This window comes from Xiphias gladius, chromosome 14 (assembly GCF_016859285.1).
Source record: "Xiphias gladius isolate SHS-SW01 ecotype Sanya breed wild chromosome 14, ASM1685928v1, whole genome shotgun sequence".
NCBI lineage: Eukaryota > Metazoa > Chordata > Actinopteri > Istiophoriformes > Xiphiidae > Xiphias > Xiphias gladius.
The window spans coordinates 7,057,511-7,078,604 of NC_053413.1; the positions used below are offsets into that span (position 1 = coordinate 7,057,511).

The window sequence follows — 21,094 nt, forward strand, 5'->3', positions numbered from 1 at the left end:
GCCCTGTGAGGCAGAAAATGGTTGGAAATGAAGAGGCAACTTTGCTATTCCTAGACCATCACCGTTAGCGGGGGAAAAAATGGAAAGTTTGGCCTGAAGGCAGTGTCAGAGAAAGGGCCATGTTAATCCTCCCATTTTAAGATATTACATGCAAAAATTACACAGGCTTACAGCACAGCTGCTATTAGCATAAGCATTTGCATAGACTGAGAGAGTTGCACACCTCTTGTGTGTGCTGAGGAAATTCAGCACTTTGTTATTTGATTAAACTGAAAACTCACTCAATCTGGTGGAGACTGGACGAATTCTTCTAGTTCTGGAGCTCCTCTTCTTAATAGCCATGGTATCCTTTGGTCAAAGATGATAATTGCATAATGAGCAGTGATTTCAGTTTTCACACTAGGTCAAAGTACACTCAATTGCTAGGTTATTAGGCAGACCTTGCTACAACTGTTGCAGTCTAGTACAGCAGTCCTTCAATAAGTCCTCCCTTCATGAAGGTTTCAATGTTCAATTTTTTGCTGAAACCGCTTCACGGAGGCATCAATTCAACTTTGCGGTCATTTTGGAGGCTGCAGTTTGTGGTGCTGTTGAACTGTATTGTGTTATGCTGACATGTGTCTCTATCATTTTGTCCACCCCGTTTATATCGGTGAGGGTAGACTAAATAATAGAAACACCACTCTGTATAATTCAGTACAAGTCAACAGCACCACACACCACATCCTCAAAATGACCGTATGGTTTCTGCAAAAACTGAACGTTATAACCTTCATGAAGGAGGATTTATTGCAGGACTGTTGTATTAGACTGCAGGGTTTTTCCCACCGTTGAAGGGTGTGAATGCGCCGCACCTGAATCGAATGAACTGAAACAACTATTAGTTCTCTAGCGCTGTGAAGAAAAAGGTTTTAATAATAAACGGTATGGTGGTGATTTCTGTTTAGGGTTGCCAGTGCCTACTCCAGGGGTAGAAACATAGAAAGATTGATCTCAGTAGGATGGAAACACTTAGGTTGTGTGAGAGAGGAATCGACTCCCCACAGTAACTCTGTCAGTTGGCTAGTGGCTACACGCACTGAGAAAGTGACCTGCCTACAGACATCCATAAAACATAAGCCTTGTTTTACCAGTATCATTTCGTCTGTTGCAAAGTGCGATCACTCGAAAATGTGAGGGAATTACTTCAGGACATAGAGCTTACTTCATCATTCAGCATATTTGTTTTGCTTTTCTTCATGCTAATAACTGAGTGTACTATAAAAAAAAAAAAAACTACAACCTGTGGTTTGTTTTTTTTAATATTGTAATGATATGGTCCGAAATTGTGTCAAAATGTATAGTTTCTTCAGTCATATAACATCAAATTTTCTTGGGGGAACACCCCAAAAAACCCCCGACCAAAAAACCTAAGGGAACTTTTTCAAACTGCTCACTTTGTCCCTTCAACAGCCAAAACTTCAGTCGTATTCAATTTGTAGGTTTTGCGCCAGAGAAAAGAGGCAAATTCTCACATTTCAGGAACTAAAACTGGCAAATGTTGTTCACTTTTGTTTGAGAAATGACTCAAACTATCAGCTGATTAACAGAACTGTTGTCATTCATTTGCTGAAAATCAAATAATTGCTGTTTGAATAAAAAGATGCTCACTATTCACTGATCAAGCATACATGTCATATCAGCATGTGCCTCAGACACTTACTATTCCCAGGTTGACACCAAAGTCCTCATCAGGGAATTCCAGAGACTCCACTATTCTGGACTGTCTGATAGTGCGTCTGCCCGTCCCAACATCATCCCAACGCTTCGCCTGAGACACCTGCCGCAGCTGATGCAACACACACATCGAACACATGCACCATCACATACACACAATTCATGCACAGTGATGACTCCTGCAACAATATCCTTCAACACAATCTCAGAGGAGAAGCGGGTCCAAACTTGTACCCAAGAAGCTTGTAAACAAAGCAATGGGTACTTAGCCGTCATTGTTTGCAAAGGGAAGGAAAAAATATGAATAAAATACAATTTGATTATCAAAGAGGACCGAGGCATAATAAAGGACAAACAGGCACTGCAGCAAAACATTAAAAGGAGAATGAAAGGTAAGTGTAGAGTAAATGGAATGCAAAACAGAGCAAGGCAGGCAGTGTTATTGCCAGAAATCTTTTTTTGCCTCCTTTTCCACTGGCTTAATTTCAAACAAATTAGTTTCATGGAGAGGAGAACCTGCTGGGCGTAATCATGTCCTTAACTGACTCAAATCTAGTTCTTATGTTGTCTCTCAGGGCAATGATCTCCTTAAAAAGCTGCTTTATAGTCATAAACCTTAATCCTAATGACACATGAACCAGAGTGCCTACTTCAAATGACTACGCCTACTAGAAATTCAAGAAGCACAAGCTTTTTGACGGCCTAAGAGATTTGCCTAAAAACCTTTCAAGACCTATCAGATTTTCATGGGTCCTTGGACATTTTAGAAGAAGTCTTTCATTTAAGATTTGTAGAATAATATTGAGTTGCCACACTAGGTTCAAATGGCTCCACTACTGATTCACTACTGATTCTTAAATCACTTGATTCAATCTTAAAGCAAATGTTATAATTTTGTGCTGACGTTATTGGCATTTGACTGAAATCTGGAGGCATTTCTGCATTGATTCTACACTGATGTGGCTGGAAGCGGAGTTCATACTTATTTGGCAACATTTTATCAAAAAGGTGTACGATCTATAATAAACAGACTTTTTTGTGCACTGATGTTTCCATAGTTATAGTAAGACTGGGAGACAAATTCATTTTTGAGTGTTTCATTCAATCCATGACTCATCTTACTATGGCGTACCACTGACTCACAGAATGAAATCATCATATCGAACACAAACACACTGCACAAATCACTGAAAGTGCACGCTGGTGAACAGTTTTGTTAAAGCTGCAGTAGGTTTACTCATGGGTTATCATTTACATTTTCAGATTCATGTTGACCAATTTAAAGGCCATGAAAATCAGTTTTCTCAATCAGCTTCTTACGACGAATGATTGGGTGGAAATATGTTTTTTTGCTTTCTTGCAGTCACCTCTGTCCATTAAATCTGAAGCTGGAGCCAGGAGACACTTGCTTTACCTTAAACTCGGGAAATGGAAGGAAAGTGAAGTGTAAAGAAATGATTGGGACTATTCCTTGGCTGGGAGAAGTGACTTCCTGTTGTCTTGTCATCGCTCCTGCCAGGCAACCAGCTGAGACAGTGTGTCACATCTAACTCTAAAGTGAACAAGGATTTTTCTCAGAATGTCAAAGTATTCCTTTACAATAATCATCCAATAATTTAAAGCTGAAATCTGTAATGTTTTGTGTTGCAGTTGGTCAAACTTTCCAATCTTTGTTGAAAAATGTGAATTATGCTCGTTTGGTTACAGACCAGTGCCATGTAAAATTGTCTTGTACATACCTGTAACCTTTATCTCATAGCTGTTAGTTACACTTCACAATTGTTTATTTTACTAAAACCAGGCTGAATCAACTCTGTAAACACCACACCAGATTCTCCTACATCACATATCTGTGCCGGAAAGTTACGGATTTCAGCTTTAAACTAGCAGAAAGATTTTTTTCTCTACAACCTACAAAGAAGTCATGCAGTAAAGGGATATTACCAGTACCAGGGTTTTATGAGTGGTGTAGAGCTCTTGTAGAATCTGATCCACTATGGAGTTAGTCAGATAGGAGACCACAGACAGCTTCACCTCCCTGAAAAAAAAAAAAAAAAGAGAGAGAAAGACACACACACACACACACACACACACACACACACACACACACACACACACACACACACACACACAAAGATTCAACAATTCAGTCAGTATCTTAGCTGAAGTTCTTCACTTAATATCGCTGTGTCACCAGCTCTCTTTCTTACTCCAGGGCTCTGTTGATATCCTCAGCAGCTCTCTCCATCAGGGCGCTGCGGATGGCGGAGCGGGGGATCGAAACTTGTTCAGAGATGGATGAGAGGGGCGGGCTGAGTCTCTCAGCCGCTGAGCAGGACATGGGACACAATTCGCGGCACAGGGACACCATGGAGTCCACTACCACCTGGACACATATGCCCCGAGAAATGCATCACTACACACACACAATTATGTACATTTTCAATATATTCTCAGTATATACCTATCTATGTTTCCAAAGCATTTAATTAGTCATTCACAGTGTTTTCATCTGCTTGCTTTGCCTTATTACCTCTTTTATTTATTTGCAATGCAGCAATTCATTCATCCATGTATCAACCAGTAATTATTCACATCTGTTCACACTTTCTTCCAGATCTTTAACTTTAGAAGCTCAGACCAAAGTTGGAAACTTGTGCATGAAGACATAGGTCAACATTCCCCAGCTGATAGTTTTGCAATTTAATTCATTTTGACCTTAGAAAAAGGTCAAACTAACTTGTGCATAAAAACAAAATTGAAAAGCAGAAACAGAGATGTAAATTGTGCTCAAGTAAGTTACAATTCAATAGAAAGTATCCCAGATTCATCCTCAGGGTTTGCTGCTTTTTTAATCATTCAACCACTCTGTGCTACTGAATCCCAATGGGACCAGAATGGAACTAAAAAAAATGTTGGAGTGTTCCCTCCCTGTGAATTTAAATGCTACATTTCTTTTGAAGTCAGCGTACCTGCACTGCCCACACAGTCACAAGTATTAATGGGCAATTTAAATGCAACTAGTGCAGGGCTCCACTACTATTTAAAATACGGATGCATCAGGGAATGGCTGTGTCTGTGATTTCTAGCCACGGTTCAAACCCCAACATGCCTGCAGTTCTTTGTCGGCAGCCTTGGCCAGTTCCCCGGCCAGAGTGTCCAGGCGCTGTTTGACGGGGCCGTCCACCGACAGCACGTGGGCCAACTCACACAGAGATGGGTACAGCTAATGTAAACGCATGCAAACACACACAGCAGGAATGGGAAGAGAAGAGGTTAAAATCAGTGGATTAAGAATTAAATAGCAACAGTAAAAGAACTCATAAACTGAACGTCCTCTTTCAGAAAGTTATAACACACTGTATTATTGGATTATTATTAGTGATGAATTATTCTAAGTAGCGTTGTGAGGACAAGGTGAAGCAAATTGTGAGGACATTATATACTGTTGTTTTGTGTAATCCATAACAAAATCATCATATTTTATAGGCGGATCATATGGTTTTCTACCAAATTGGTACCACCACTTTCTAATCCTCTATTTTCATTTAATACTGATTGTCATTTCTAAGCTATTAAAAAGAAGACATTTTGGGTTGCCAAGTTGTGAAAAATCTCCAATTCTGCTAACTTTGGCTGTGACTCTTATTATTGTGAATTTGTGTCAATTGCTGTATTTTGCTCCTGTGCCTGTTTGGCTCTGTTTTGTCACAGGTTGAAATAAGGACCGTAGCGTTTTCAGTTCTGGCTGCTGGGGGCTCATTCCCGTCTGATATACAATTTATGGCTGTGAGATTCCTGTGTTACCTTTACACAGTGTGCCGTGTTTGTGTGTTGCCAGGATAACCTGCAACACAAGGCTTTGTCGATTCGCCAGTTGTCAGGGATTTTGATTTTTGAGTCCAATTGAAACACCCATACCATCCTGGCGTGTGGACTTCCACGAGAAAAATCATAAAAATGAATGGTGATTAATAGTTGTTATTTGATTTTGGTTTTCTGTGACTTCAAAATGTTGCTGTATGTAATGTTTGCATGGAAGAAAATTTAAATCAAGTGTAACATGATTGATCCTGTAACTTTAACATAACTGAGAAACCTGTTGGCTTAATCCTTTATTAATTTATTTATTCTGGCCTTGACTACTAATCACTCACCAGCCATGGAGATTTTTCACAACCTGGGAGGCAAAAAATATTATTTTTTGTTAATACAGTATTAGGGAATTATTAATTAACCATTAATAAAGTCATTAGTCACTGGTCAACTTATTAACCCTTTATAATAACGAATGATCTGCCACACATTCTTCACTCTGAATGTGAGCATTTAGAGTTCCAACATGTAGACTGAACCATTATTAGAAAATGAATTTTCTACAGCTTCCATTAAGATTTTAAATAGCAGCAGTTAAATGTTGTATTGGTGTACTGGAACTTCACATGCCCACAGAGCAATTTACAGTAGTGTCTACACTGGTAAGTGCAATATTCTAGTCATCAGTTTTACTGTTGTTTAATACTCATGCAATATACGTTTTTTTTCTGGTTTTATTGGCTTCTACTTTTAAATGTACTGTATTAACTTTTAAAAAAATGCATTCTAATGTATGAATGGTTGTAAGGATGCTGCTAAGTATGTCTGGAGATGACTGCTCTGTGATGCTGAGCCCAAGAAAAGTTTCCCCACGGGCACATAAAGTATATATCTTGTCTTCATAAAGGGGAATATGAGTTGATACTGAAGAGGGGAAATATGAATTTGAATGATTTTTAAATTCACATTAGATGGAACATATACATTAAAAAGTTAAGGGATCTGAATAACTCCCAAATGCACTGTATCAAACAAATGTAATGGAGTTAAAAGAACAATAATTCCCACTGAGATATAGTGGAGTGGAGGTATAAAGTAGCATAAAATGGAAATATTCAAGTAAAAGTACCTCAAAATCGTACATGAAAGTATTTGGTTAAAATATGTAAAGCAACAAAACTGACCAGACATAATACACATTACTCTGCACTTACAGAACTAAAGAATGTGATTTGTGTCCGTACCACACATTCTGTGGTATTATACGAATCATTACAGTTTACACGTCTCACACACACACACACACACACACACACACACACACACAGACACACACACACACACACACACACACAAACAGACACACACAGACACACAAAAAAAAAACACTTAGTCCGCTCACAGCTCTCGAGTTCCTGACTTCTTTGAGGATTTGTCTGGCCGTCTGCACCTCCTCTCCCTCCTCACAGCCTTTCAGGACACACACCTGCTGCTGCACCCGCACACACAAACGCTCCATCACCTACACACACAAAAATTGATGCATATAAGAAGTTAAAAAACACAAGACAGTCAGTCTACGATCAAAATAGAATTCTTGACTTGACTCAGACACACACATACACACAGAGACACACACCTGTTCCGCAGTGCTGGTGACAAGACCTTGGTGCAGCCTGAGAGCCTGTTTCTGAGAGAAACGCTGAGTCTGGTTGTTTCTTAGCAGGGCACGCTGAATCTGTCACACACACACACACACACACACACACACGGAGAAAACAAACAGATGACAGGAGACAAGTCCATTTGCATGGTAATAAGGAGACTAGAGCGAGAATTTTGATCCCCAGAAATAAATGGGATACCACTGATTTATTCTCTTGACTCGGCAGGTGGAAGTGTTCACTGCTTAATCATCTTATGTAAAGAAAGATGGAATCAACTGTTCCCCAAGGACTTATGAGCTTCACTGAAAATGCACAAACAAAAAGAAACCCTAAACCTAAATAAACACTTACATACACATCAATACATCCTCTTAGCAAAAGGAGTCTGAGAAGAAATGATTCACAAGGCTAGAACCACAGCAGAACTATTTCTTGTGTTAGAAAGAAACTGCAGTCAAAAATCATGTTAAACTGATGTGCAAGTATACTGATGGTATTTTCTTGATGTTTCTGGAGATATATCAGAAATGCTCCGTCAGGCTCCGAGCTTCTGGGGAGGAGAGATGCTGTGTGTGACTGACTGACTGACACCTGAGCCACCAGGGAGAGTTTGACGTGCAATGCAAACAGACTTGCTCGGTTAACTGCAGCTTAGAAGCCAAGTGACAGACGGGATTATTATTCAACAATGGCCGTAAAGAAAACGGACCACATCATTCAGTATCTAAAAAGCCAGAACTTCATGTTTGAAGGTAGGTTTTAAAGCTGTTCAAAGTCCTACAGCTAACGAGCTATCTAGCAATTTATAATGGCTATTGATGTTGGCAAGTGCGCTTTTCCCTGGATGATTGTTTACGGACTTAAACAAGCCAAGCTGCAGTAGAGGATGTGTCTTAAAGAGACACTGCGACTAAAAAGCTAATGTTTGTTTTTGTCTGCCCCTTTTGAACCAATTTATGATACATTATATCTAATTTACAGAGAGGCCATAAGACAGGACACATCCGAGCGGGGAAGTAAACAGAGCAGCACTAGCCCCTTACATTTTATTACCAACAAGGGGCCCTCGAGTAAAGCCTTTAACACCCTGCCCTTAATGGCTCCAGTGGAGCTGCTCAGTAGCCAGCAGATAAAAATAAAAATTTCAGTCTGACAAAAATAACCACAAATTCAGTTACCCAAACACCAAGAACCAGTGTGTCAGCCATCACTTTTAGGTGCAAGTTTTTAAAGTCACATTGGGCACCAAGGGAGCTACGATCAGGCTGGTTGGATTCAAAACCTCCAAAATGTTTTAACATTGCTTGGTTACAGTCTGAAAGTTCTTCAGAGCAGAACATGACGTTAAAACACACACACAGGTATGACACTGATGGCCACTGATTAAAGCACAGGTGTTAATACAAAAACCCAAATAAAGAACCCAGGATTAAATCAGCTGATTTAATCTTAAACAAAGTCACAACACACTTTTTATACCAAGGACACATGTTCAACCCATGTTTCCAAAAATGAACCTGGCCCCCATTTTACCTAAAACCTGCAGCACAAGAATCAGGTAGTGAAACAGGGTTTTTAGGATTGCAACAAACAGGCAACATTTTCATTATCGATTAATCTGCCGATTATCTTCCTGATTTAATTTCTTCATTAATTGTTTGGTCTATAAAATGTCAGAAATATATCCTAAAGCCCATACCTCCAAGTTATTCAGTTTACTGAAAATACTCTTATTTGAAAAGCTTCATCTACACTACCTACACTTATGGGCTATGCAGTTTTTACTATTCATGTCTTTTTGTTTATTTAAAGCAGCTTTTACTTATCGCTTCAAATGCAAGAGACTGCAACATTCGCCTGCTATATGAAATGACACAAGCTGAACCACCACAGCACGTGTTTTTTATTTTGTAATCTGTTCTGTATAGTAGTAGTTAGATATTGCAGCCCATATAGTCAGAAGGCATTATGCAGTCACTGATGAATAGAAATGCTAAAACTTTTCATGCAGACTTGCTATATGGCACATACCACATGTAGTTTCCACAACAGCATTATAATCTGTAAATACTTTCAAACTCCATCATCACTACTAATGCAGAAGCAAATGAAAGTCCGTCATCACACCGATGACTCAGTCTGACCCTAATTGGCAGGTAATGCTGTTATTCACCACATGCATCGTTGTAACGTGGTACAGCAAATTTAGACGTCGCAAACCGCAGACCCTAAGCTGCTCTCACCTTGGTCAGGGCGTGGTCGATCTTCTCTGGGGCGCTGCGGTACACCTGGGTTACATCACTGAGGGGGAGGGGCATGTACTGCAGGGTAAAGTTGCTATTTAGTGGTGACAGAAGCGAGAGAAAGAGGGAGGAAAGAACGATAATATTACGTTTGCAACAACAAACTGGAAGAATTATGATGTTAACAAGAACAAATAGGAAACACCCGGGGCATCTATAACAGTTGTCTCCAATTTCCTAATACGCAAATGCACCCACGCACCATTGCACACACAAACGCGCACACGAACAAACACACACACACACACACACGAACACAAACTTAACACCGACTTCTGACCGGCGCACATGTCAAAAGACTGATGAAACACTGTGTAAAAGTAAACTCAGGACAGAGATGGTTATCTGCCTTTCGTATGGTTGTGGGAGTGATACGTTTTATGTGTGTATCCCCTCTTTAAACTATTTTTCGGGTGTGTGTTGTGTTCATCTTACTGCTCCAGCGCTCTCGCCACATCTTGGAAGCCTGTCGCCGTGGTGTTGTTGCGATCCCATGTCACACTCCTGAGAGGGATCAAACCAGCAGGAAATAAGGGAAGACAGGCAGAGAGGAGAAGAAGAACAGTTATTAAAGCTCCTAACACACACACACACACACACACACACACACACACACACACACACACACACACACACACACACACACACACACACGGGACATATCACAGTTCCACTACTTATCTGACCATGCAGCTGCACAAACACATAACAGAAGGATTAACAAGACATTTGTTTGGACTTTCTTGGTTCTACATGTATGGAATGAGTCCATAACCCATCATTAAGAATGCAACTATGCATGTCATGAAACTAATAAGCTTCTGTTATTTCAAAGTGCAGATTCTCCACCTACGCTCGACAATGTCTAACTCCTGTTTTTAAAACATCAATCATTTCCGGCCCCTCTTTCATCTGTCCTGCTCCTCCTCCATTTCTCTTTCCCCATCCCACTCTCTCTGCTCTAAAAATTCGGCAATTGGCCAAACCCAAATCTCACTCCTTAGGTGGTCTCCCTCCCATCCTTCAAATCCTTCTCCCTCTCTAGTCCATATCCAACCATTTCCCCATCCTAATACTCCCATCCTACCCCCTGTCTCGCTGCTGTCGTCCTTCCCCCCTCCTGTTTTTCCCATCTCTGAGCTTCTACTGTCTACTGCTTCCATTCCTTCACCTCCAACACACCTCAAAAACATACACACATCATCACTTAGTCTCTTCTCTTACTAAGGCATTGTACAATATATTGTATGCCTGAAGGCTATTTCTTTGCACCCCTCCTACTGACTCACCTCGCTATCCCTCCAACTCCACAGTCACCTTCTTATCTCCTACATGGCTCACTTTCCCTCGCCTGTCTTTGAAGACCTGCACTGAACTCACTGTTCTGCCTCTCAGCAACTGAAGTCTGTCCTCTCCTCAAACCATACCTAACATTCATTTTCTCTGACCCTATTCTTTCCTCTGTCCTCTAAAGCCTCTTCTTTTCCTGTCTTACTCCTCGTCTTTCCTCTAATCTGCAAGGAAATCCCTCTTCGGTCCCATTAGTCTAGTGATTTTAAAATTCAACACACACACACACACACACGGGACATATCACAGTTCCACTACTTATCTGACCATGCAGCTGCACAAACACATAACAGAAGGATTAACAAGACATTTGTTTGGACTTTCTTGGTTCTACATGTATGGAATGAGTCCATAACCCATCATTAAGAATGCAACTATGCATGTCATGAAACTAATAAGCTTCTGTTATTTCAAAGTGCAGATTCTCCACCTACGCTCGACAATGTCTAACTCCTGTTTTTAAAACATCAATCATTTCCGGCCCCTCTTTCATCTGTCCTGCTCCTCCTCCATTTCTCTTTCCCCATCCCACTCTCTCTGCTCTAAAAATTCGGCAATTGGCCAAACCCAAATCTCACTCCTTAGGTGGTCTCCCTCCCATCCCTTCAAATCCTTCTCCCTCTCTAGTCCATATCCAACCATTTCCCCATCCTAATACTCCCATCCTACCCCCTGTCTCGCTGCTGTCGTCCTTCCCCCCTCCTGTTTTTCCCATCTCTGAGCTTCTACTGTCTACTGCTTCCATTCCTTCACCTCCAACACACCTCAAAAACATACACACATCATCACTTAGTCTCTTCTCTTACTAAGGCATTGTACAATATATTGTATGCCTGAAGGCTATTTCTTTGCACCCCTCCTACTGACTCACCTCGCTATCCCTCCAACTCCACAGTCACCTTCTTATCTCCTACATGGCTCACTTTCCCTCGCCTGTCTTTGAAGACCTGCACTGAACTCACTGTTCTGCCTCTCAGCAACTGAAGTCTGTCCTCTCCTCAAACCATACCTAACATTCATTTTCTCTGACCCTATTCTTTCCTCTGTCCTCTAAAGCCTCTTCTTTTCCTGTCTTACTCCTCGTCTTTCCTCTAATCTGCAAGGAAATCCCTCTTCGTTCCCATTAGTCTAGTGATTTTAAAATTCAACACAGACACACACACACACACACACACACACAAACCTGAGTGTTGTGTTGATCTGCAGGGCTTTGCTGAGCATCTTGGCCCCGGAGTCCTCCAGAAGGTTGCCGCTCAGGTCCACCTTCCGCAGGCAGGCGTTGGAGCCCAGGGCGTTGACCAGCACCGTGCCCCGCTGGCGAAGCCTCGAGTCAGCCAGAGAGAGGGACTGCAAGGCCTGGAGGACACAGTGAGAGACAGCATTGAGGAAAAAAGAGGGAAGATGATTTGAAAATAATCACTTTTCCAGGGTGAAATACATTTGAGTAGCAAAGAGCAGACTTTTAGGAGCCATGGACTCTTTCATTAAGTGATAAAAAGAGACAGAAAGACGGAAAATCATCCATCTTAGATAGATTATAGCAGGTACTTACAGGTTTTATTTTATCTTGGCATTTATACGTTTTTATTATATTAATTGTCTATTCATTTATTGCTTTTTTTAATGACTTACACCTAGTATATAATAATCAGCCGCTTAATCAGCCAATTTTGTGTGCACTCTCTTTTATCAGAAGCACTTTGTGAGCTTTGTTTTTTCCATTATGTCAGTGCCTTGTTGCAGCAAACACATACACAGCTTTTGAATGTATGGGGAAATCAGTTCACTGTTTAAACTGGTTTAAACCAACAAGTTAGATACTCTGGAGTGACACTCTGTTAAAAACAAACAAACAACACAACACAACAACTTGCCTGAATTATAGTTTCTGGTGCCCCATGCTAACACTTTAGCATTTTGACTAGAAGTTTAATCCCATCTTTGAATATACTTGAGATGAGTGCCAACCAGATTTTTAGCCATACAAAGTCTCCATAACCAGCTATGTTCATGGAAACAGGAATTATAGCCCTGTCTAGGTTTTTTTTTTTTAAAAAGAGTTTGTCATCTTGAAAAATATTCACTTTCGAGGCAAGACTCAGATGTAAAGATACTACTCGATACTACTCGCATGTCTGTATGCTACAGGAAAGCTGGAACAAGCAGCTGGTTGGTTGAGGTTAGCATAAAGGCATAAAGACTGGAAACAAGCGCAAACTGCAACTTGACGTTTTTTACGCTTAGACAATCAAGATATAACAGGTTAATTAAATAGCTTTAGAGGTGCTGGTAAGTGGATTTCGATATCTTCAGACAGAGCCAGGCTAGCTGTGTCCCCTTGTTTCCAGTCTTTATGCTAAACTAAATTAGGCGTCTCCTGGCTCGCGCTTCCTACTGAACAGACACGAGAGTGGTAGCAATCTTCTTATTTAACTCTTGACAAGAAAGCAAATAAGCGTATTTCCCAAAATATCAAACTATTCCTTTGAGTTTTTTTTTCTTTTTTCAAATTTTGTGTATGTACTCTGAATTTGCTGCAGATCATTTCAGCCTATCATTTGCAGGGAGTTCTCATCTTTTCTCACTTTAATTCTAGCAGCCCTCTATGACTCATATGCTGGAGTGTTAGTTTGGGGCATTGGATCAAAGCTCTGCAGGAGACAAACACACAGATGATGTTTGTGTTGTCATCTCTTGCTGGGTGAGCTGACTAACTGGCCGACCTCTGAGAAACTTTGTAATGCAAACTTACACATTTACACTCATCTATGCCTCTGTGAGTGCGCTTGCACACACGGATCAGTCCGTACTCAGTGTGAGAGCATACTTGTGAGCTATCGCCATCAACAGTGCTAAATAATTGAGTAAGCTACTTGTCATGCTGGATTCGCAGAGTGGAGAAGAGAGAGCACCTCAGGAGTCTCGTGAATAAACTGAGACCAAACGAGTCATTCACCGGGCCCACAGACACCATGACTCGTGTGCATGTTTGCACCTTGTTCGTGCTGCAGGTGGGAGATTGAGCTCAAATGCACATGAATAAGGTCACAAGAATATAAATGGTGACAAGTTTGTGTTTGTGTGTGCGGAGGATATATGCATGTGGTGACAAATCTCTGAGGCAAGTGTAGGCGTGTAACTGTGCATAACGCCACAGAGGAATTGTGTGTGTCTGTTTGTGTGTGTGCAATTTGTGTACGTGTACAATGTTACATAATCCAACTCACACACTCTTCCTCTTGCACCAAATGAACCAGTTTCTGCAGAATTTCATCCAGCACCCTGAGGAGGCAGAGAGCAGAGAAAAACATTCAACATCAGTGTCACTGTCTCAGCCATCTGTACTGCTGGTTCCCCATGTGGTCCATACCTGCCCTTGATGTTGAAGTTCTTCCCTAGCATCAGGTGTTTGAGGGAGGGGTGCCTAGACAATGCTGGGATGACAGCCAGCAAGTCGGCATCCAAACCTGCACACAACACAACACACACATCACTAGAGCACAAGCGCAATGCCAGCAATACTACGTACTACGGAGCCTTTGTGAAAACCCACTTCCAAGTAGATGTTTAATTACATCCTTGTAAGTATTGATCAAATAGGACAAAGGTCATAAAACTTTAAGAGAGTAAATGGTGAACACAAAAAGACAAGATATTAACTGAAAAAGTCAGATTTTTACTAATTTCTGGGCTGTCATACCAGTGACTCATCATTTACTTTGCCAGGTGCTAACACACACACACACACACACACACACACACACACACACACACACACACACACACACACACACACACACACAACACATTCCCACCCACTCATATTTTCAAAAGCTCAAGGATGAAGACGCTGCTAAGAGGATGTGGTTACCATGGCAAGATATTTCTGCAACAACGACTGAAATGGCTCATTCAGAAGAGAAAACAATATCTGTGGTTAAACAAGTATGTGGTTACACGTGGCTCTAATTTGTGTTGGAGGAGACACATACTGAAGTTTCTTCTAATACTACTGGTTCGATTAAACTAATAAATAGATTAATGGCTGATTGGGAAAAAAGGCAGAGTCTTCTCATTTGCTATGCTTTTATCAGGGGGAAGTGGTTGGCAGGATAGATGGTAAAAACAGTACACTGCTTAAATCCCAAGATATGCATTTGTTTTTATCGTTGGCAGTGTTATAGAATGAAATTCAGTGGTTGGGCGTAGAATGTCTGTTAGCAAGCAATAAAGAGATGAAGAGGTTCCAACAGAATTTCTTCTAATGGTTGAAAATCTGTCTTCAATCTAGTCATCTGTGACTTTAAAATTATAATGTATATTCAGATGGCATGTTTACCACATCAAGATAGCACACAGTGCGAAGTGGCGATGAGAAATTCTTTTGCTCTTTTGTTATAAAATGAGAAGAGGTTTACTACATAATTCCATATTTCATTTTTTCTGACAGCAAAGTTACATTATGATAGACATGGTCATGTAGGGGGCCATTGGGGAAAAAAAACTGCTGTTGGATCCATACATACACCACCTTGTGTATGTTCCCTGTCATCCGCAAATTCCCATTAAGTAGAGTGTACTCGTGATACTATGTAGAAACTGACATTTTATGCCCAGAAGACCAGAGATCACCTAGTTCACATATACTGGAATAATGAGCACAATTTAATGCTGAGTCCCCAGCTGTTTGGCTACCAGCTCAGTAGTAAAATCCAATCATACATAGCAGGTGTACAGCACATTAGTCTTACCAAAGCTGTTTGCTGGTGCGGCTGGCACCATCCCCCCAACCTCTTCCTTATGTGATTAGCTTTTGATATTGTTGATTTAACTAAGATTTAATGTTAATGCATGTTTATTCAGGGGGGACTGGTTCCCCTACCGGAATCCTTATTATTGCTCGAATTCTTCTGAGCTTCTGCAAAGAGCAGAGCCCTTTCTGACAAATTGAACTTTTCAAGCATTTGCTATAAATGAGGAATTCCTTGACATGCAGGGCATGTCACTGACTCAGTTCTTGATGCTTTGTTAGTAAAACCGTTGTGCTAAATTATTTTAAAAAGTTAAGAGCATAAAGTTTAAAAGACTTCAAAATACATGTTAACACCCAAGGGATATACAGAGCCATCCTTTAAAAGGGTTACACCAACAATTTAGAAACAGATTTAAAAAAAAAAAAAAAAAAAGAATGGGCAAGATATTCTTACTTTTAGTCTCTAGTATCAAGCTCCAAAAATACTTGATCCTATGATTCCCATAATACAGCTCAACAGTGTCTTTCATCAGACCCTTCCTATTGGGCATTTGTTTTTAACGCAGGCTTTCTAGTAAAAGATTTTTAGCCTAAAACCGAGATGATACCCCTATCACGTCATCAGGGTTAGACTGACATTTATTCACTATTTCAGTTTTAAAAGGATGCATCTCACATGAAAAACTGTACATGCCAGTGTCTGGACCATGATGCCCACCATTAAAAGGGTTTCAACGTGTCTGTACAATAACAGGCCATCTAAGTCTGTCCCCTTAGGGGCGTGCGTGCGGGCGTGCGCGGGTGTGTGTCTTACCATTATCAGAGATGTCTAAAGTCCCCACGCATGAAACTCGGGGAAACAGCTCCTGAATCACCCCGGCACCTGCCGACCTCAACTGTGGGTGGAAGACAGAGAGGAGTGGAACAAGATGGGATAGCCACAAGCATTAATCTGTGAAGAAGATGAGTGAATATACTGTACCTACAGCAGCACAGACTGACAGAGCGTACCTCACAGCTGCTGATGTCCAGGTGTAAATCGGTGATATGAGGGTTATTGGACAGACCCAGGAACAGAGCCCTGAAGGAAAACGCAGACAGGTTAGGGTAGGAAAAGAGGGAGAACAGGGGAACACAAAAGCAAAGATTAATGGAAAAGCAGATAAGGAAGGAGAGGAGTGAGCAGAATGATAGGTAGATAAGAAGAAATGGAGAAACAAAGGGCAATTAATTGACAAAGGCAAGCTGAAAATGACCGAGCGAAAAATTTAGAGAAAGAAAGATCAATCCCACATAAATCCAACCGCTGCTTTTCCTCTCTCTAACAACCTGAACGGATCATCCAACCCCTCCCCGCCGCCCCATCCTGCCCCCCGTTCTCCTCTGCACACCTAAAAGTTTTAGAGCCATCTTAAAGGATTTAGACAAAAGTAGCTTTAGAAGAAGATTCATAGCTCAATAAGTCCCCACCAGAAATCACCTCAAAAACCTTCTACATTTATTCAGGAGAGGTGGCCAATTGTTGTGTGTGCACACATATACACCCAGGCCAAGCTGGGTACAGAAAGAAAACTGCATTTGCACATCAAGGCCCTGCTGGAGGTTGTTCTTGTGCAATGAATACACATTTAAGAGTCATGTACCAGGAGGAGATAATGAGGAGAAATTCTAAGTGGGGAGTCTGCTCCATTCATTTTGGCTGAGATCCATCATGCAGCACACAATCATTTCAATTGTTGGCAGCCTGATTTGTTTACTTGCTATTGATTGTGCTTTTTGGCTATGAGGAGCAAACAGCAGGCTAAACACCTAACAGAGAAACTGTAATATAGCAATACTCCATTTATCCCTGCAGGAATCTCGCTTTCTTCTTGGCTCCTCACTGAGCTGGTTTAGTCACAGATCTTCTGGGGCTGGTAAGGATACAGAGTCCTGCACAAAGACACATCAGCACAGTGGACACTGGCCAATACGAGAGGCTCCAATCTGTGTCCTCTGATTGAGGGCCAATTGAAGGCTAACATAAAAATATGAAATGGCTTCACTGTCGAGGAAAAACGTTTGACACCTAATGTGAGCCTTGATGATTGAATCTCACTGATGCGTTGGATGCAAACTACTCCCCATATGGAGTAAGCTATTTCAGTATTCAAGCCTGAGTCAATAAAAGCAAGGAAAATAACATCCCTGTATGCTGAGTGGCTTAAGTTGTTCTGATGGTGGAGTGTACCACTGTCATCTCACTGTGCATGAGCTGGGCATTAGGGTTAGACTGCAGGGTAGAGTCTTTGCTATCTTTCTTAATCACTATAATATTACAGGGACTGTCTGATGTGTATATTAGTGCATTCTCTGGGCTTTTATTGCAGTTTATTTTGCCAGCTCGGTGGGTGTGTCCTGTCCAGAGGTTCCCCGAATCAAGAGGAAGAGATTCAGTTGCCATTTGGCTGTCACAAGTCGTGATGCACTAGTCAAGTCTGAATATAGTCAGCAGAATTTTCATTACATAACCGCATCATGAACACCACAACTAGCGAAGCATTAATAAAACACTAACAGAAGATTTGGTTACCAAATCAGTGAGTCTTAGGGTATCATCCACTGATTAAATTAGCTTACCACTGCAAGTAGTGATGTGCCAATCCAACGTTTTGTCGCCTAATAGAGATTCCGGCTTTAATTTTGTGTATTTGCCAGTCTCAGGCTTGTAGACCTCAATCTGTGGAACTAATTGGAACCTTTTTAACATAACATGAGGCCAGGGATTGCAGTTTTATGACAATGACAAAGTAATTGTCATTGACAAAGTAACTGTGTGTAATGTGGATCGGTTACGTCCCGATACCCGACCATAATAAGGACACTGGTTCTGATTCAGCATGTCAGATTGGAGCATCCCTAACTACAGGCTTCTGTATTTGCACTTCACTAAAAACTGACATATATGAAACTACACACACAAAGGATGTGCCAGTCACATTTCAATTCAGTAAACAGTACATTTTATTATGCAATGTACTGCCAGCTCAACCAAACAGAATCTGATTCAACATACATAGTCCCCCATTTATTCTGTACTGCTTAACACTTTATTCTTCACTATGATCCTGACCCCCTTTATGTGGACTTGACATGGCCCTTGGATTTAGATGGTGCTTTGGTAAGTTGAGTAGAAATGCACCTGGCCCTGAACTGTATGTCTCTCACTTTTTGCGGGTCACTTCCTCTGTTAAAAGTGGCCTTTAAAAAACATCTGTGGGTATCTTGACAGTGCCTGTTTGGCTGTTTTGATGTGCTTCTTGGACTGATTGGTTTATCTTGTAGTTTTATAGGTATTTATATCTGAAACTGTTTTATGAGTGGTGCGGCCACAAATATGAGAGGTGATTTGAGGGGGTCACATCATTCATACAATTTGGTTTTATTTCTATTGTGTTTCTGCTGTACTGAATTACAATCTGATCAGGCCAGATACATGACACAATGACACATGCAAGGGGGGTCAAGCTGAGTGACGTTAAGGTTAAGATGTACAGCCTTTTGTAGCTCAAACTATACAAGTGATTTGCATCTATGATATGCTCACAGATCTTTAGGGTTTCAAAGGTCCCTTTTAATCGTTGCCTGTGACAGTGACTCACCTCAGTGAATCAGGAGGGACTTTCATAGAGGCCAGGCTGACATGGGTCAGGCTGAATGCTGAGCTGAAGAACTGGCGGAAAGTTGGCAGAGAATCTCTCGCTTTCCTGCAAAAGGACAGTAAAGAAAAGAATAGAACTTATCAGTAATAAAAATGGGGAGAGGAAGGGAGAGGATGGACTGAGGGTGAGCATTAAAGACGGATCATGATCAGGCACTTAGACAGGAAAAAACGCTGGCGAGAGAACGATGAGAACGGAGAGGAGACTGATCTTGACGAAAGAGAAGATGACAGGAGGACGTGATATGCTGATAGAGAGTGACAGAAGGTTTGCAGCAGACGAGTGTTGAACTGACAGAGAAGGCATGGAGCAACAGGAACGAGAAAGAAAGGAAGAGAAAGAAGACTAAAGCAGACAGATGCTGGCTGTGACATTTAGGTCAGCATTATCAACCAGCCACTGTGAAAAGGTGAAGTTGGCATTAATTACTGTCAACTGTTAAAAGGTAATACTGTCCAATTATCAAACCATCTGCCTGGCATATACAGTACATTAGCCTGTCATCAGAGGAAGGACAGAAAATGTGTCTGTGTATGTCCAACATCCCTCTGAGTCATAATACATAAGGGGACTATCCTCAGCATTCATGGGATGGATGTAGTACACTGATTCAAATCTGTGCTTAGAACTTGTCAAAGTAGCCAATCTGCCATTTCAACCCCTACCGAACAAATAATTCATCACAGGGGAGGATGAGGAGGGGAGAAAGGGATGAGAGGCAAGGAGGAGGAGAGAGGAAGAGAGAGAGAGAGGGGGGGGGGGTTGAATTCATCCTCCAGAAAGACAAGGTTTGTTTTTTTTCTTCAGGCAGCTGATATGTTGTTTACTTGTGCAGCACAAAAGCCTCTTTTTTTTTTTTACTATATTTTTTCACCCTCATCCTGATAAACAGAATCCGTTAATACCTGATATGGTTGTGTAAATCATTTTCTTTCAAAAATAAAACCACACATCAGAGAGTAACAGAGAAAAAAAGGAGCCATGCTGGCAGCTGTGAGGCTGTACTTACAGGCACAGTGGTATGCTGTTGTTTAACAGTTATGATGTTTATCACGTTCACCATCTAGGTTTTAGTGATATTTAGCACTAGCACTCCAGAGCCATGCAATGCACGTCATAACTCAAAGTAGTGGACAAATTAGAATTTTGACCTGATGTCATTACATTTCGTCCTGAGGGGGACGTGAAGGTCAGAACCAAATTTCCTGGAAATCCATCCAGTAGTTCGATATTTTAGCCTTGAGCCAAGGGGTGGTTGTTTCCGTTTGTCTAGTCTTATTTATATACTGTATGCCAGGATGGTTTCAAAGGTTTCCCTCGGTCAATGGTTTCCCACTGACACAGTATAGTGACCTTTACTACTTTAAATCCTGCTGACACTTGAATCTAAACTATAAACTGTATTTCAATGTGTTGGCAACTGCGCCACTGCCAATTCACAAAATTGCTGTTGAGTTTTATACATTACTAAATTATTTATATCAAAGTCAAATGTTGAAGTGTCTCATACTTTCTTTTTATATAATGTTCACAGTGCATTTGCTTTACAAATCAATTTCAAATATGACTCAAGTCATTCAAAGTCCTTCCCTTCAAATGACACTTCAACTCCTTACGGCACTTTTATTTTAACCATCTCCCCTAATGTTTTCATTATTTACACTTGAACTGACACTTCAGTTCCTTTAAATGTGTCAACTTCAACAAGCAGTTACGTCCATACAAAGCCATTCCAAAGGCTCCAATGCCTCTGCATGGTAGAGACATTCAAACTTTTTCAAATATTTC

At 41.0% G+C, this 21,094-nt stretch overlaps 1 protein-coding gene across 5 annotated transcripts in view; it reads right to left on the minus strand.

The window, feature by feature from the left end:
• carmil3 (capping protein regulator and myosin 1 linker 3) overlaps positions 1–21,094 on the minus strand; it is a 78,129-nt gene that overhangs the window by 13,882 nt on the left and 43,153 nt on the right. For all 5 annotated transcript variants that reach the window (XM_040144319.1, XM_040144318.1, XM_040144321.1 and 2 more), the window contains 15 exons: positions 19,247–19,351; positions 16,617–16,686; positions 16,420–16,501; positions 14,223–14,319; positions 14,080–14,134; positions 12,036–12,208; positions 9,938–10,006; positions 9,443–9,536; positions 7,172–7,270; positions 6,935–7,054; positions 4,829–4,942; positions 3,927–4,102; positions 3,667–3,754; positions 1,703–1,828; positions 282–348 (listed from right to left, as the gene is read on the minus strand). In XM_040144319.1, the coding sequence (XP_040000253.1) occupies positions 282–348; positions 1,703–1,828; positions 3,667–3,754; positions 3,927–4,102; positions 4,829–4,942; positions 6,935–7,054; positions 7,172–7,270; positions 9,443–9,536; positions 9,938–10,006; positions 12,036–12,208; positions 14,080–14,134; positions 14,223–14,319; positions 16,420–16,501; positions 16,617–16,686; positions 19,247–19,351 (1,535 nt within the window). The remainder of the gene's footprint in view (positions 1–281; positions 349–1,702; positions 1,829–3,666; positions 3,755–3,926; positions 4,103–4,828; positions 4,943–6,934; positions 7,055–7,171; positions 7,271–9,442; positions 9,537–9,937; positions 10,007–12,035; positions 12,209–14,079; positions 14,135–14,222; positions 14,320–16,419; positions 16,502–16,616; positions 16,687–19,246; positions 19,352–21,094) is intronic.